Source organism: Somniosus microcephalus, chromosome 28 (genome assembly GCF_052327205.1).
Source record: "Somniosus microcephalus isolate GS21.2 chromosome 28, FLI_Smic_1.0, whole genome shotgun sequence".
Lineage (NCBI taxonomy): Eukaryota > Metazoa > Chordata > Chondrichthyes > Squaliformes > Somniosidae > Somniosus > Somniosus microcephalus.
In genome coordinates, this window is record NC_141014.1 from 43,169,783 (window position 1) to 43,184,957 (window position 15,175).

Below are 15,175 nucleotides of genomic sequence, written 5' to 3' on the forward strand. Positions count from 1 at the left end.
TGAAAGGTTTTGATCGAGTGGATACAGAGAGAGTGTTTCCACTTGTGGGGAAGAGCATAACTAGAGGCCGTCAATATAAGATAGTCACCAAGAAATCCAATAGGGAATTCAGAAGAAACTTCTTTACCCAGAGAGTGGTGAGAATGTGGAACTCGCTACCACGGGGAGTGGTTGAAGCGAATAGTATAGATGTATTTAAGGGGAGGCTGGACAAGCAAGGGAGAAGGGAATAGAGGGTTATGCTGATAGATTTAGATGAGGAAAGACGGGAGGAGGCTCGAGTGGAGCATAAATGCCGGCATGGACTGGTTGGGCCGAATGGCCTGTTTCTGTGCCGTATATCCGGTGTAATCCTATGTAATAGTGGGTAGCACTGTATCTTTTAATCATAATTTGTTTTGGAGCTTGTGAATGTGGAACTGAGGCACAGAGTATGCAACATCTCCTGCAATGCCCATCGTTAGAGGAACCCTGCACTGTTGCAGATCTTGCCGAATCCAACAACAAGGCCCAAAAATGTGTCCAGTTCTGGCTGGGCTATGTATAGACTGTCCGTGGACATGATAAGAAGAAGTTACCTTGAGAAAAACAAACCTGAAGTTCTAAATCCCCTTTATAATCTTTGTTGTCTTTCATCAGCTCACATACCTTGAAACTTTTTAAGATCCTTCATAAACACAGTTGTAGTCCCGTAAGTTCGTTCATCAAATATAAACACCACCTCATTGGCCTCAGCGTCATCTGCATTTTGAATCAGCTCCTGTGGAGAAAGAAATTAGAGAACACCGTTAACACTCACTGCATGGTGTAGCAGTCCCATCCCTTCAATGTCGCTCAAGTCAATTGTCTCCAATTAATTTACAATGTCTGATAATCGTAATGGCAATGACACTACAGGGACATTTAACAAAAATGATAGCAAGGGAATGATCACAGCTGAATAAGTAACATTTTGTTCTGTTCAGTAATATACCATGTAGAACATTTACCTTAAGAATCTGGCCACCATCAGGGTATCGGCGCAGTATCTCTTTCAGGTAGTCAATAAATGGTGGAGCAGTTGCACCAAATTTCTTCCTACATAAATCAAAAATAATCTGTGATTTGAACTTTAATTTCTATGTTAACATTGTATCATTGTTATTGCTGTACCCAATTGTTTTCTTTGGGGGAATTTTTCAGGGGGTCAGCAGGCACGTTCAGTGGCGGGTCGGTGGGAATTTTTTTTTTTTTAAACAGCGGATCAGGACCCCGCTGTCAACCCGCCGCCACTTACCTTTCCCAGATGTCAGGTCTATCAGTGCTGAACAGACCCGACGCTGCGCGTCGGGGGAGGCAAATCAGGTCATTATGACCTTGTTTACAGCCCATTAAGAAGTATTTTGAGCTCACCTTTACATTTTACGAGGTCGCCCACGGGGTCCACGCTGCACGGGGATCGCGTCAGGTAAGCAGGTCGGGAGTTGTATGACCATGGAATCATCTCATTACTTAACATCTGCAAATGTGCTTTAAAAGCTCCCATCTCACAGCTGTTCACTATCCAAGCACAGAAGCTGTTACTTACTGCATTTGGAAGACAGATTGAGCTTTATGCAGGTTGCAAGTGTTTGGCGTAAACTCTCTATCCAGTGTCACTTCATTGGAACAACCTCTCTCACCACTGACAGATCATTTTTGTCATCTCAAGTTCACCTGCCATCTAGTACATCAGCATCAGTGCCCTTGAAACTATCTCACCTTGGTCCTCAGAATCCTACCATGATCAGCACCAACAACACCACCAACCTTCTCCACAATCAACTGTTGCTGCACAAGACAGAGGGCATCAGCACCCAACCACATTACTGCCCGGGAGGCCAGGGATGGCCTCATCATGGCCAGATTTACTTTACTTGACGCTGTACACCCTGGCTGCCATATGATGCACCAGGTTGGCATCACCCCACACCATAAAGCATCCCTACAATGCCCAAGCCATTCCTTTCACATTCATGACCATTGCAGGGGTTACCGTTATGTCTCACCATTCACTGCAACTCACTAAGCCACTTCCAAAGGTGCACACAGATCTGTCCAAGAACACAAAGTGCTGAAAATAAAGGTTTCAATGTTTGACACCACATTAACAGAAACTTTACATGAGCATTGCATAAAACACCCAAGTGCCTACCCTTGTGTGTTGTTAGTTGGTATGATTGGACTAGGATGAGGGTGAGTGTGAGGGGTAGCTAGTGAGATGGGGAAGTGATAATGTAGATAGAGAGGGATGGATGGAGATGCAAGGTAAGTTGGTGTGAGTAAGGATGTGCAGGGGGTTGGGAACCTGTGCAGGGAGACAGAGGAAAGGGAAGCAAGGATAGAAGCAAAAGACAGGAAGGAGAAAAGCAAAAGTGGCAGTCAGAGAAATCAAGGGTTTAAATCATACATGGCCACAGTAAATAATAATTCTAAAAGGTCTAAGAGTGTTAAAAAAAACAAGCCTGAAGGCTTTGTGTCTTAATGCGAGGAGCATTTGTAATAAGGTGGATGAATTAGCTGCGCAAATAGATGTAAACGGATATGATATAATTGGGATTACGGAGACATGGTTCCCGGGTGACCAAGGCTGGGAATTCAACATCCAGGGGTATTCAATATTCAGGAAAGAGAGGCAAAAAGGAAAATGAGGTGGGGTAGCATTGCTGGTTAAAGAGGGGATTAACACAATAGTAAGGAAGGATATTAGCTCTGATGATGTGGAATTTGTATGGGTAGAGCGGAGAAATACCAAGGGGCAGAAAACGTTAGTGGGAGTTGTATACAGACCCCCAAACAGTAATGCTGAGGTTGGGGATGGCATTAAACGGGAAATTAGACACGCGTGCAATAAGGGCACAGCAGTTATCATGGGTGATTTTAATCTACATATAGATTGGCTAACCAAATTAGTAACAATACTGTGGAGGAGGAATTCCTGGAATGTATACAGGATGATTTACTGGACCAATATGTCGAGGAACCAACTAGAGATCAGGCCATCTTAGACTGGGTATCATGTAATGAGAAAGGATTAATTAGCAATCTTGTTGTGCGTGGCCCCTTGGGGCGGAGCGATCATAATATGATCGAATTCTTCATTAAAATGGAGAGTGAAGTATTTGACTCAGAGACTAGGGTCCTGAATTTAAATAAAGGAAACTACGATGGTATGACGCGCGAGTTGGCTAGGGTGGATTGGGGAACGTTACTTAAAGGGTTGACGGTGGATAGGCAATGGCAAACATTTAAAGATCGCATGGATGAACTACAGAATTTGTTCATCCCTGTTTGGCATAAAAATAAAACAAAAAAGGTGACTCAACCGTGGCTAACAAGTGAAATTAGGGATAGCATAAGATCCAAGGAGAGGACATATAAATTGGCTAGAAAAAGCAGCAAACCTGAGGAATGGGAGCAGTTTAGGATTCAGCAAAGGAGGACGAAGGGATTAATTAAGAGGGGGGAAATAGAGTATAAGAGTAAGCTTGCACGGAACATAAAAACTGACTGTAAAAGCTTCTATAGATATGTGAAGAGAAAAAGATTGGTGAAGTCAAGCGTAGGTCCCTTGCAGTCAGAATCAGGGGACTTTATAATGGGGAACAAAGAAATGACAGAACAATTAAATACATACTTTGGTTCTGTCTTCACAAAGGAGGACACAAATAACCTCCCAGAGATCTCAGGGAACATAGGGTCTAATGAGAGGGAGGAACTGAATTAAATCAGTATTTGTAGGGAAATGGTGTTAGGGAAATTGACGGCATTGAAGGCCGATAAATCCCCAGGGCCTGAAAATCTACATCCTAGTGTACTTAAGGAAGTGGCCCTAGAAATAGTAGATGCATTGCTGGTCATCTTCCAAAATTCTATAGACTCTGGAACAGTTCCCATGGAGTGGAGGGTAGCTAATGTAACGCCACTATTCAAAAAAGGTGGTAGAGAGAAAACGGGGAATTATAGACCGGTAAGCCTGACACCGGTAGTGGGGAAAATGCTCGAGTCCATTATAAAAGATGTAATAGCGGAGCACTTGGAAAACAGTGACAGGATCGGACAAAGTCAACATGGATTTACAAAAGGTAAATCATGCTTGACTAATGTACTGGAATTTTTTTGAGGATGTAACTGGTAGAATAGATGAGGGAGAACCAGTGGATGTAGTATATTTGGACTTTCAGAAGGCTTTTGATAAGGTCCCGCATAAGAGATTAGCGTGTAAAGTTAAAGCACGTGGGATTGGGGGTAAGGTACTGACTTGGATAGAGAACTGGTTGGCAGACAGGAAGCAAAGAATTGGAATAAACAGGTCTTTTTCTGAGTGGCAGACAGTGACTAGTGGGGTACCGCAGGGATCGGTGCTAGGACCCGTTATTCACAATATATATTAATGATCTAGACGAGGGAACTAGATGTAATATCTCCAAGTTTGCAGACGACACAAAGCTGCGTGGGCGTGTGTGCTGTGAAGAGGATGCCGAGAAACTCCAGTATGATTTGGACAGGTTGGGAGATTGGGCAGATGCATGGCAGATGCAGTATAATGTGGGTAAATGCGAGGTTATCCACTTTGGTGGCAAAAACAGGAAGGCAGATTATTATCTGAACGGCAATAGATTGGGAGAAGGGGAAGTGCAACGAGACCTGGGTGTCCTTGTGTACCAGTCACTGAAGGTAAACATGCAGGTGCAGCAGGCAGTTAAGAAGGCAAATGGTATGTTGGCCTTCATAGCGAAAGGATTCGAGTACAGGAGCAAGGATGTCTTGCTGCAGTTGTACAGGGCCTTGGTGAGACCACACCTTGAGTAATGTGTGCAGTTTTGGTCGCCTTATCTGAGAAAGGATGTTCTTGCCATGGAGGGAGTGCAGCAAAGATTCACCAGACTGATACCTGGGATGGCAGGAATGACGTATGAGGAGAGATTGGGCTTATATTCGCTGGAGATTAGAAGAATGAGAGGGGATCTCATTGAAACTTATGAAATTCTAACAGGACTAGACAGACTAGATGCAGCAAGGATGTTCCCGATGGCGGGGGAGTCCAGAACCAGGGGTCACAGTCTAAAAATAAGGGGTAAGCCATTTAGGACAGAGATGAGGAGGAATTTCTTCACCCAGAGAGTGGTGAACTTGTGGAATTCTCTACCACAAAAGGCAGTTGAAGCCAGTTCATTAAATATATTCAAGAAGGAGTTAGATATATTTCTTAAGGCTAAAGGGATCAAGGGATACGGGGAGAAAGCAGGGACACAGTACTGAATTTGGATGATCAGCCATGATCTCATTAAATGGCGGAGGAGGCTCGACGGGCCGAATACATAAACATAAGAAGTAGGAGCAGGAGTAGGCCATACGGCCCCTCGGGCCTGCTCCGCCATTTAATAGGATCATGGCTGATCCGAACCTAGACTCACGTCCACTTCCGTGCCCATTCCCCGTAACCCCTAATTCCCTTATCAGCTAGGAAACTGTCTATCTCCGTTTTAAATTTATTTAATGTCGCAGCTTCCACAGCTCTCCGAGGTAGCAAATTCCATAGATTCACCACCCTCTGAGTGAAGAAGTTTCTCCTCATCTCAGTTTTGAAAGGGCAGCCCCTTATTCTAAGATTATGCCCCCTAGTTCTAGTCTCATCCATCAGTGGAAACATCCTCCACGCATCCACCCGATCAAGCCCCCTCACAATCTTATATGTTTCGATAAGATCGCCTCTCATTCTTCTGAATTCCAATGAGTAGAGGCCCAACCTACTCAACCTTTCCTCATAAGTCAACCCCCTCATCTCCGGAATCAACCGAGTGAACCTTCTCTGAACTGCCTCGAGAGCAAATATATCTTTTCTTAAATATGGAAACCAAAACTGTACGCAGTATTCCAGGTGTGGCCTCACCAATACCCTGTATAACTGAAGCAAGACTTCCCTGCTTTTATACTCCATCCCCCTTGCAATAAAAGCCAAGATTCCATTGGCCTTCCTGATCACCTGCTGTGCCTGCATACTAACTGTTGACTGTTGAATCCGTGAATGTTGATGTATGGTGTCCTTCAATAAAGACTGCAGAGGAACAATCAACAGGTGTTTACTGGATGCAGGTTACTCTAAAAACTAAAGTACAGATCCCTACTCAGGGTTTATATACAGGTGTGGTCACTGCCGGTACTACAGTATACAGGAGCTGTAAAAAGTAGTTCTCCCCTTAAAGGTACGTGCACTACAATTCCTCCCCTTTTAGATTAACAGTACCATAACATTCATTTAACAATTAACACTTTTAACATGCAATATTAACTGCAAATAGTCCATTTATAAATTCAGTCTTTGGGGCGGCTTCCTGATCCTTTCTGGATAGCGTCTTTCCTGAGTGTCTTGCTTTTGGTGCGGAGGCGATTCTGGCCCCCTGTCGTCGGTTGGTTCATCAGCTCCCGATGCTACTGTTTCTGGGGTAGATGCTACCTGTATGTCGGTTCATCACCAGGTACGCGAGACCTGGGGTTGACTCGTTCCTGTGACGCTAGGATCTGGTCGACATGGCGTCTCACAATGTTCTCCCCAACATCCACTGTGTACATTAGTGGCCCCTGCCGTGTGCATATCGTTCCTGGTTGCCATTTCTCTGTTCGGTGGTCGCGGGCCAAGATTGGTTGCCCTACATTGAAGCTCCTTGTCGGCTTCTCATTGATGTGCTGGAATTGCTTATTCTCAACATCTCTTCTTACATTTGGTCTGAGCAAATCCAGACGAGATCTCAACCTTCGGTTAAAGAACATCATGGCCGGGGTCTGGTTGGTGACTGCATGTGTCGCATTTCTGTAGGCCAACAGGAAATTGTCCACCTTATGCTGCAGTGGAATGTCGTCATCGCACATGGCCCTTACTGCTTTTTTAAAGGTTTGTACGAACCTCTCAGCCAATCCATTGGTGGCTGGATGATACGGGGCGGAGGTGTAATGCCTTACCCCATTCCTTTTCATAAATCTTCGAAACTCTTCGGACACAAACTGTGGTCCGTTATCAGAGCAAATCTGCTCTGGCAAGCCGTTCCTGACAAAGATGGTCCGTAGGACTGCAATAGTTTTCTCCGTGGAGGTGGAGGACATTTTGATCACCTCAGGCCATTTTGAGTGCGCATCCACAGCTATTAAAAACATTGAGCCCATGAATGGACCAGCAAAATCAATATGCACCCGTTGCCATGGAGATGAGGGCCACTCCCATGGGTGTAGAGGGGCATGTGGTGGTGCATTTTGGACCTTCTGGCATCCTGAGCAGCTCTTTGTCAGGTCCTCGATTTGCTGATCGAGCCCCGGCCACCACACATAAGCCCTAGCAAGGCTTTTCATTTTCACCCCTCCCAGATGGCCTTCGTGAAGCTCATTGAGCACTCTCTCCCTTAACTTGGGCGGAATTACCACTCGGGATCTACACATCAAGGTCCCCTGGCATACTGACAGCTGTTCTCTTCTGGATGAGAATGCTGGCAACAGTGAGTCGGCATGTGCTGGCCATCCCTTCACCGTCAAATCATATACCCGAGACAGTGTCGGGTCATTTCGGGTCTCCTTCTCTATACCAGCATTAGTTACTGGCAAGCGTTCAATTATAGTCGAATGAAATATTTCGACAGGATCCACTGCTGGTGCTTCCTCCGCAGTAGGCAGTGGCAGGCGTGAGTGATAGCCCATCAGCGTTTCCATGCTGTTTCGTGCCCTTATACAGGTAGGCTATCCTTTATCCGAAAACCTCGGGACCAGCCGAGTTTCGGATAAAGGAGAATTTCGGATTTCGGAAGGTGGGTCGGCGGGGGGGGGTCGGCGGGGGTCGTGCGCACGACTTACGCTGACGCTCAGCGTAAGTCAGTCGGGGTCGGCGGGGGTCGGGGCCGGCGGTTGGTTTCCTTTTAATCTAGCATTCTGACACACTGAGTATATGACTTGCCCGTGGTCCTGGAGATCTGGTTTAAATGTAAAATCTTTGTGGAAGGTGGATCCTATTAGTCTTGAGCTTTGGAGTGCACGTCATGCCTGATGTGAGAAATTCACTGTCCGAGAGGCCGTGGTGCATTCAAAACTGTACACTGATCTTGCAAATTCTTGTCCTCATCACAAACAGTGTTAGGGATGAAAAGTGATTGGAGTAACCCAGGTGACTCAGTGAGTAAATACATTTCTGCAAAGGATCTGAGATTAGTGGGGTTGCATAATCCGCAAAATTCAAAATCAGAACACCAAGTCCTGCTGGCGGTTGTCGGGGTCGGCGGTTGTCGGGGCCGGCGGTTGTCGGGGCTGGCGGGGTCGGCGGTTGTCGGGGCTGGCGGGGGGGTCAGCGGTTGTCGGGGCTGGCGGGGTCGGCGGTTGTCGGGGCCGGCGGGGGGGTCGTGCGCACGACTTACCCTTTATCCGAACTTCCGAAACCGGAACCCTCTAAAAACCGAAGGTTTTTTCGTTCAGCGTAAGTCGTACACACGACTTACGCTGAACGAAAAAACCTTCGGTTTTTAGAGGGTTTCGGTTTTCGGAAGTCCGGATAAAGGGTAGTCTACCTGTACTCAATATCATGTTGGTGCGCCCCTAGAAAAAGGGACCATCTTTGTAGCCGTTGCGCAGTCATCACCGGAACGCCCTTCTTTGGATTAAAGATGGAGACAAGTGGTTGGTGGTCAGTCAGCAAGGTGAACTTCTGCCCGTGCAGATAGTGGTTGAACTTTTTCACTCCCCACACTAGGCGGAGGGCCTCCCTGTCAATCTGGGCGTAGTTACGCTCGTCTTGAGGTTAGTGACCGAGACACAAAGGCTACTGGCATCTCTGAGCCGTCTGGGAATTTGTGCGACAGCACCGCTCCAATGCCATAGGGTGATGCATCACACGCCAGCCGAATTGGTAGTGCTGGGTTGAAATGAGCCAACACCTCTTTTGATGTGATCAATTCTTTGCACTTCTGGAAAGCTCGTTTACATTCGTCATTCCACTTCCATGGTACCCCTGTTTGCAGTAGGGCGTTCAGTGGGTGTAGAACTGTAGACAAATTCGGCAAGAACTTAAGGTAGTAGTTCACCAACCCGAGGAACGACCTCAGTTGTGACACATTTTCTGGTGCTGGAGCCTTGACTACTGCCTCAATCTTTTCAGGGGACTTATGTAACCCCTCTTCATCAATAACGTGGCCACAATACGAGATCTGCTTCTGGAAAAACTCACATTTGTGGCGATTAGCTCGGAGCCCATAATCCTTCAATCTAGTGAGCACCTGCTCCAGGTTGGCGAGGTGATCACTGTCATTTTCGGCCGTGACCAGGATGTCGTCCAAATAACACTGGGTCCCTGGAATCCCTTGCAGGACTTGATCCCTTGCCCTTTGCCAAATAGCCGGAGCTGATGCTACCCCGAACACCAGCCGGTTGTATTGGTAGAGACCTTTATGAGTGTTGATCGTGAAGTACTGTTTCGAGGCTTCTTCCACCTCCGTTTGCAGGTACGCCTGGGCCAGATCAATCTTAGTGAAGCGTTTCCCTCCAGATAGCGAGGCGAAAATATCTTCAATCCGCAGAAGCGGATATTGTACAGTGTGAAGGACTGGGTTCACTGTCACCTTAAAGTCCCCACAGATGCAAACCTTCTTTGGTTCCCCAGGCGTATTACTCAACGACCTCTTCATTACAGGAACGATGGGTGTAGCCCACTCGCTCCAGTCCACTTTGGATAGTACTCCTGAACGTTCCAAACCTTCCAGCGCTGCTTCGACGGCTGGGCGGATCGCATAAGGCACCGGTCTGGCCTTAAAAAACTTTGGGCTTGCATTTTCCTCTATTTTGATCGTTGCTGTTATGCCTTTTAGTGTTCCGAGTCCCTCCTGGAACACTTCTTGTGCGTCAGTTAGCATTTTTGACAGTCGTCCCGGTGTGACGTTGTCATCCTTTTTGGCATCTACAGTCAGTGCTTGTAAGGAATGCCAATCCAGCTGTATCTTCCGGATCCATTCACGCCCTAGTAGTGGTGGTCCTCCATCTGGCAATACATATATGTCCATTTTTGGTGTTTCCTTGCCGTTGTATATCACGTTCACCCTTATTTTTCCTTTGGGGTAGACTTTTTGCCCCGTGTACGTCTTCAAGACAATCTCTGTATCTCTCAAGGGTATATGTGAGAATAGCCGCTAGTAGTCCCTTCGGTTTATGACTGTTGGGGCTGATCCTGTGTCCAATTCCATTTTCACTTGGACTCCGTCTATCTTGAGCGTGACCCAGATAGTTTGGTGATCCTCCATTTTGATTGCATGATGTAGTTTCAGACAACCCAGCTCCTTGCTTCCGGAGTCTGTATCACTTTTCTGTTCGTCTGAACTACTCTCCGTCACCTTATGTACCTTTTTGTACTTCTCCTGTGGAGATTTCTTGCTGCTGGTTTTCTTTCCCGACCTGCAGACACTTGCTATGTGTCCTACTTTTCCACACTGTCTGCACACTTGGTCCTTGAACCAACAATCCTTATGGTCGTGTGTTGTTCTGCCGCAGCGATAACACTTCACTGCTGCATATGACATTTCATTTGTGCCATATTCTTGCGATCTCCGTTGTATCTCTGCAGCGCCCCGTGCGGCTGCTTCGTGTGATGCTGCCATGCTGAAAGCCTTGTCCAGCGTAAGATCCTTTTCTGATAGAAACCGTTTCTGGGTTCCTTCACTTTGAAGCCCACACACAAACTTGTCCCTTAAAGTATCTGCTAGTCCCGTTCCAAACTGGCAGTGTTTCGATAGTTTGCGCAGTTCCGTTAAATACTCAGCATTACTTTCGTCTTTATGCTGGTTCCTTTTGTGAAACTTAAATCTTTCTGCTATCAGCAGGGTGTGGGGTTTAAGTGGTCCTGTAGGATTGCCACTATGCTTTCAAAATCCTTTTCCACTGGCTTCTCTGGGGTTATTAGGTTTCGCAGTAAGCCGTACGTTTTTGCACCCATTGAATTCAACAATACCAGTGCTTTCCTGGCATCTGGCACTTCATTCGCCTTGCAGTACACTTCTACATGTTCTATATATGTTGCCCAATCTTCGACTTCATTGTCGAACGCTGTGACACTGCCACTCTTCTGCATCCCTGGGTGTGGTTAGACTGGCTAAAAATGGCGTCTCCCGCGCTCTCCCTTCTTCTCCGCTGGCTCAAAATGGCGTCTCCCGCGCTTCTTTCTTCCCCCGTGGACGCTGCTCAGCCCTTGAAACCCCAGCCGCGCTCTGCGCGTTTTCCCTTCTCTCGTTGACGCCGCTCGGTCTTCAACCCCGGCTGCGCCCTGTGCGCTTTACCCTCTCTCTTACCCAGTCGACGCTGCTCGGCCTTTTTCTGTGCCATCGGTCGGCTCCAGCCGCCGCCGTCCGGGAAGGGTCTGCGCCGTACCTGCTGCCAGCCCACTGCGCTGGATCGTCTCGACTGGGGAACCAAGCCCAGCTCTCCACAGCCTCCTCTATGATGTTCAAGTCCTCTCCGGATGGTCGACGCCCGCACTGGTGGAATCGGCCTTCTTCTACAGAGTTGCAGGTAGGTTCGAATCGACTCGTCGCCACTGTTGAATCCGTGAATGTTGATGTATGGTGTCCTTCAATGAATCGACAGAGACTGCAGAGGAACAATCAACAGGTGTTTACTGGATGCAGGTTACTCTAAAAACTAAAGTACAGATCCCTACTCAGGGTTTATATACAGGTGTGGTCACTGCCGGTACTACAGTATACAGGAGCTGTAAAAAAGTTCTCCCCTTAAAGGTACATACACTACACTAACCTTCTGTGTTTCATGCACCAGGACCCCCAGATCCCTTTGTACGGTAGCACTTTGCAGTTTCTCTCCATTTAGATAATAACTTGCCCTTTGATTTTTTCTGCCAAAGTGCATAACCTCACACTTTCCAACATTATATTCCATCTGCCAAATTTCTGCCCATTCACTTAGCTTGTCTATGTCCTTTTGCAGGTTTTTTATGTCCTCCTCACTCACTGCTTTCCCTCCTATCTTTGTATCGTTGGCAAACTTGGATATATTGCACTTGGTCCCCTCCTCCAAATCGTTAATATAGATTGTAAAGAGTTGGGGTCCCAGCACTGACCCCTGCGGAACACCACTAGTTACTGATTGCCAACCCGAGAATGAACCATTTATCCCAACTCTCTGTTTTCTGTTAGATAGCCAATCTTCCACCCATGCTAGTATATTACCCCCAATCCTGTGATTTTTTCCCGTGAATGGCCTACTCCTGCTCCTATCTTCTATGTTTCTATGAGTAGGGTAGGGAAGGCAGAGTGATGGGGATGTGATGAGTGGCACAGCAGGATGAGGTTGAGTGTGGCTTTGCAGTAACGTTTCGTGATCTACTGTGATCATTGAAAGGTTTGCGCCACTGCAGCTTGGTCCTCCTGACGACATCTCTGCTTGTGTCCTCCTGTGCAATGTGCAACCAGGCTGCGTTGGTCTCCTGAGATGGTCTCTTCCGCCCATTGGAAGGGAAGAAAACCTCCCTGTGTGCTTAACTCCCTCCATAAGCATCTAGAGGGAGTCATGGGAGAGCCTGGGTGCAGCCGTGCACCTCTGTGCAGTGCTTGTCAGCGTTTGTAGCACCTCAATGCTGTAGAACACTGACAGCACAATTGTCAAACTAAATTTGCAGATGGTCCCTTTAAGGAAACTGGCTAATGACACGTCATCAAATGATGATATCAGACCTGCTTCCTTAGTTGGCCAGGAAACGTGCTGGGCCCAATCAGAGGAAAATCACTTTGGACAGCAGGCTGAAGCCAGTATCGAGGCCTGGACCCACCACCGACATCGCCCGCCACGGTAGGGGAAATCACGGCCTTTGTCTCTGGATGCCACTGTGGTCCACAGTCTGCTTGGTCCAAAGCTTTATAATATATGGTCACCAGACCAAGCCTGGCATGCAAGATTCACCTGAACCAACCTCCCATGAGCAGACAATGATTTATTCATCCAAAAAAAAATATTTTTTGAACCATGGAATAGGGAAATCACTGAGACTATACAGAAGAACTCCTTCACAAACATTACTTGGCATGGCCCAGGTCCAACCTTGATTATTCTCATTTTCTAAAGCACCTTTCTTGACCTTGCTCAGTCCAGGTTTGTGCATAATAAGAAATGGAAAAGGGAAAAAAACAAGTAGAGCCAAGAAAAATAGGCAGAAACAGAACTCAAGAAAGAACAGTATCAGAAAGACCACCCAGTAGGGAAGTGGGACCAGGGGACATAAATTTAAATTGGTGTAAACTAAATTTAAAACAGATATTAGGAAGAACTTCGCTGAACAAATAAGTGTGTGGAATTATCTGCCAGGCTGACTAAAAACAGTAGCGACGTTGAGAATGCAACTGGATGTTAAAATCGGAAGGGTAGAGCGACATCAGAATAAACTTTAATGGGCCAAACAACTTCCTTTCATCCTTGAATTTTCTTATGTTCTAATGTACAATATTTAAAGAAAAGTATGCATTGGGTATCTAACTAGTCCTGCTGAAGATCTGATTAGAACTTGTTGCTATTTATAGAGGTTATTTGTGACAGGGGGCTGTGTAAAGAAATCTAGGCCAAAGTTTCTAAAATATCAGAAGCTTGACTAGGTGCAGAGACTTGTTGAGGTCTTTTAGACAACAACCGCTTACTGTTCCATACTTGGCACTGAACATTGGTCAGATTAGTTAGTCTGGTTTCTGTTGAACAAATGATGTGCGTCACAGAGAAATACATAAGCCACCCTCTCAACATAGTTGCTGCTTTGACACATCCCTGGGCCCTTCCTGCACCGTACCTCGTTTTCTTGCTACCTGTTCGACTTTCACGGTGCAGCAACGAAGCCATCATAAGAGATGCTGCTGCATACCTAAATAAATGTCAAATAAATCAGTCACTAGTACCCATCGAACATTAAGAGACTCGAGCCAAAAATACACATTTTCAATTTCTTAGATGCACATTCCCAATAACCAGTTTTCAGAGGTAAAAGAGCATGCACTTACTTATTGTTCCATCCGGATCCCCCAATAACCCTTGTTCTCTGAAGGAGGATCATCTACACTCATCCACACATATGTTTAGCCCATTTACTTCATTGGAACCTTTTTAAAAGACCCTCAAAAACATGATCACATAGCAGGCACTTACCCATAAATGCTATGCTTAACAAACAGGATTTTTTCAACCCAGTTTCCTAAGGATCAAATCAGAAGAGTGTGTTGAGAACACCTCAACTACTAGTAATTACGGTGTTAAAAAAAATTGCATTTATTTTTTGGATTGGGTCGTCCACATATCCACAATTGGTTAGCAATAAGGCAGTGCTTGATGGGAGAAGGGACAACAAGGAAACTTGGCAAAGGATTCACATGAAGAGTTTTTTCATAAGTAACAGAAGATAAAATAACTTGTCAGATTTAGAGCAGTGTCTAGGACATATATACACACGAGCAATAGTAACTCAGTATATAAAGGTCTACCCTAAATTACTTAATATGTTCAGCATAAGGATTCGTGTAAAAATCACTGTGTAGCTGCAATAAAACTCTTGCGAATCATCTTCTGCTGGCTGTGAGGAATGTAGCCAGACTTTGGGTGCCAATCCCTGGGGTATTTACTGAGCACCTATATCCAGAGTACACATCGCACCCTGCCGCTGACATCCTGCAACAGCTTCACAGACTGATGGTTGAATCCAGCCTGAAGCAGGCTGCCCATTGAGGTGAAAAACCACCAACTTTTGATGAAAGGCTATCCTCAACTGCAGTGCCCTAGGCCCAACTATCTTTAGCTCCTCCATCATAAGGCGAGAGGTGGGGACGTTCACTGACAATTGCGGTGTTCAGCTCCATTCGCAATTCCTCAGATACTGAAACAGTCCATGACCATGGACAGGGCGCTAACACTCAACACCAACCTGAAGACATGTTCAAGCCGCCACAACCTCCCACTCCGTCCCATCACCTCCCCTCCTCATCCCTTTCCTCACCTCACAAACCTCATCCCCCTTTCCCCCCCTTTCCTCACCCCATCTCCTTTCCTCCTCACCCCTCGGTGTATTAGTGGTTTTTCGCTCCTTCGCCTTTCCGCGGGATCCCGGCCGCTCTCGGGCCGCCCACCCACCGACCGTTAGTATTTGAACTGGCGC

The 15,175-nt window shown here is 46.4% G+C and overlaps 1 protein-coding gene across 1 annotated transcript in view; it reads right to left on the reverse strand.

The window, feature by feature from the left end:
- Positions 1-14,745, reverse strand: part of LOC147099691 (sacsin-like) — a 48,454-nt gene extending 33,709 nt beyond the window's left edge. Inside the window, exons 1-3 of the mRNA XM_085969220.1 lie at positions 14,677-14,745; positions 990-1,118; positions 649-760 (exon numbers count right to left, since the gene is read on the reverse strand). Coding sequence (XP_085825346.1) covers positions 649-760; positions 990-1,118; positions 14,677-14,745 — 310 coding nt within the window. The remainder of the gene's footprint in view (positions 1-648; positions 761-989; positions 1,119-14,676) is intronic.
- Positions 14,746-15,175: the final 430 nt, after the last annotated feature.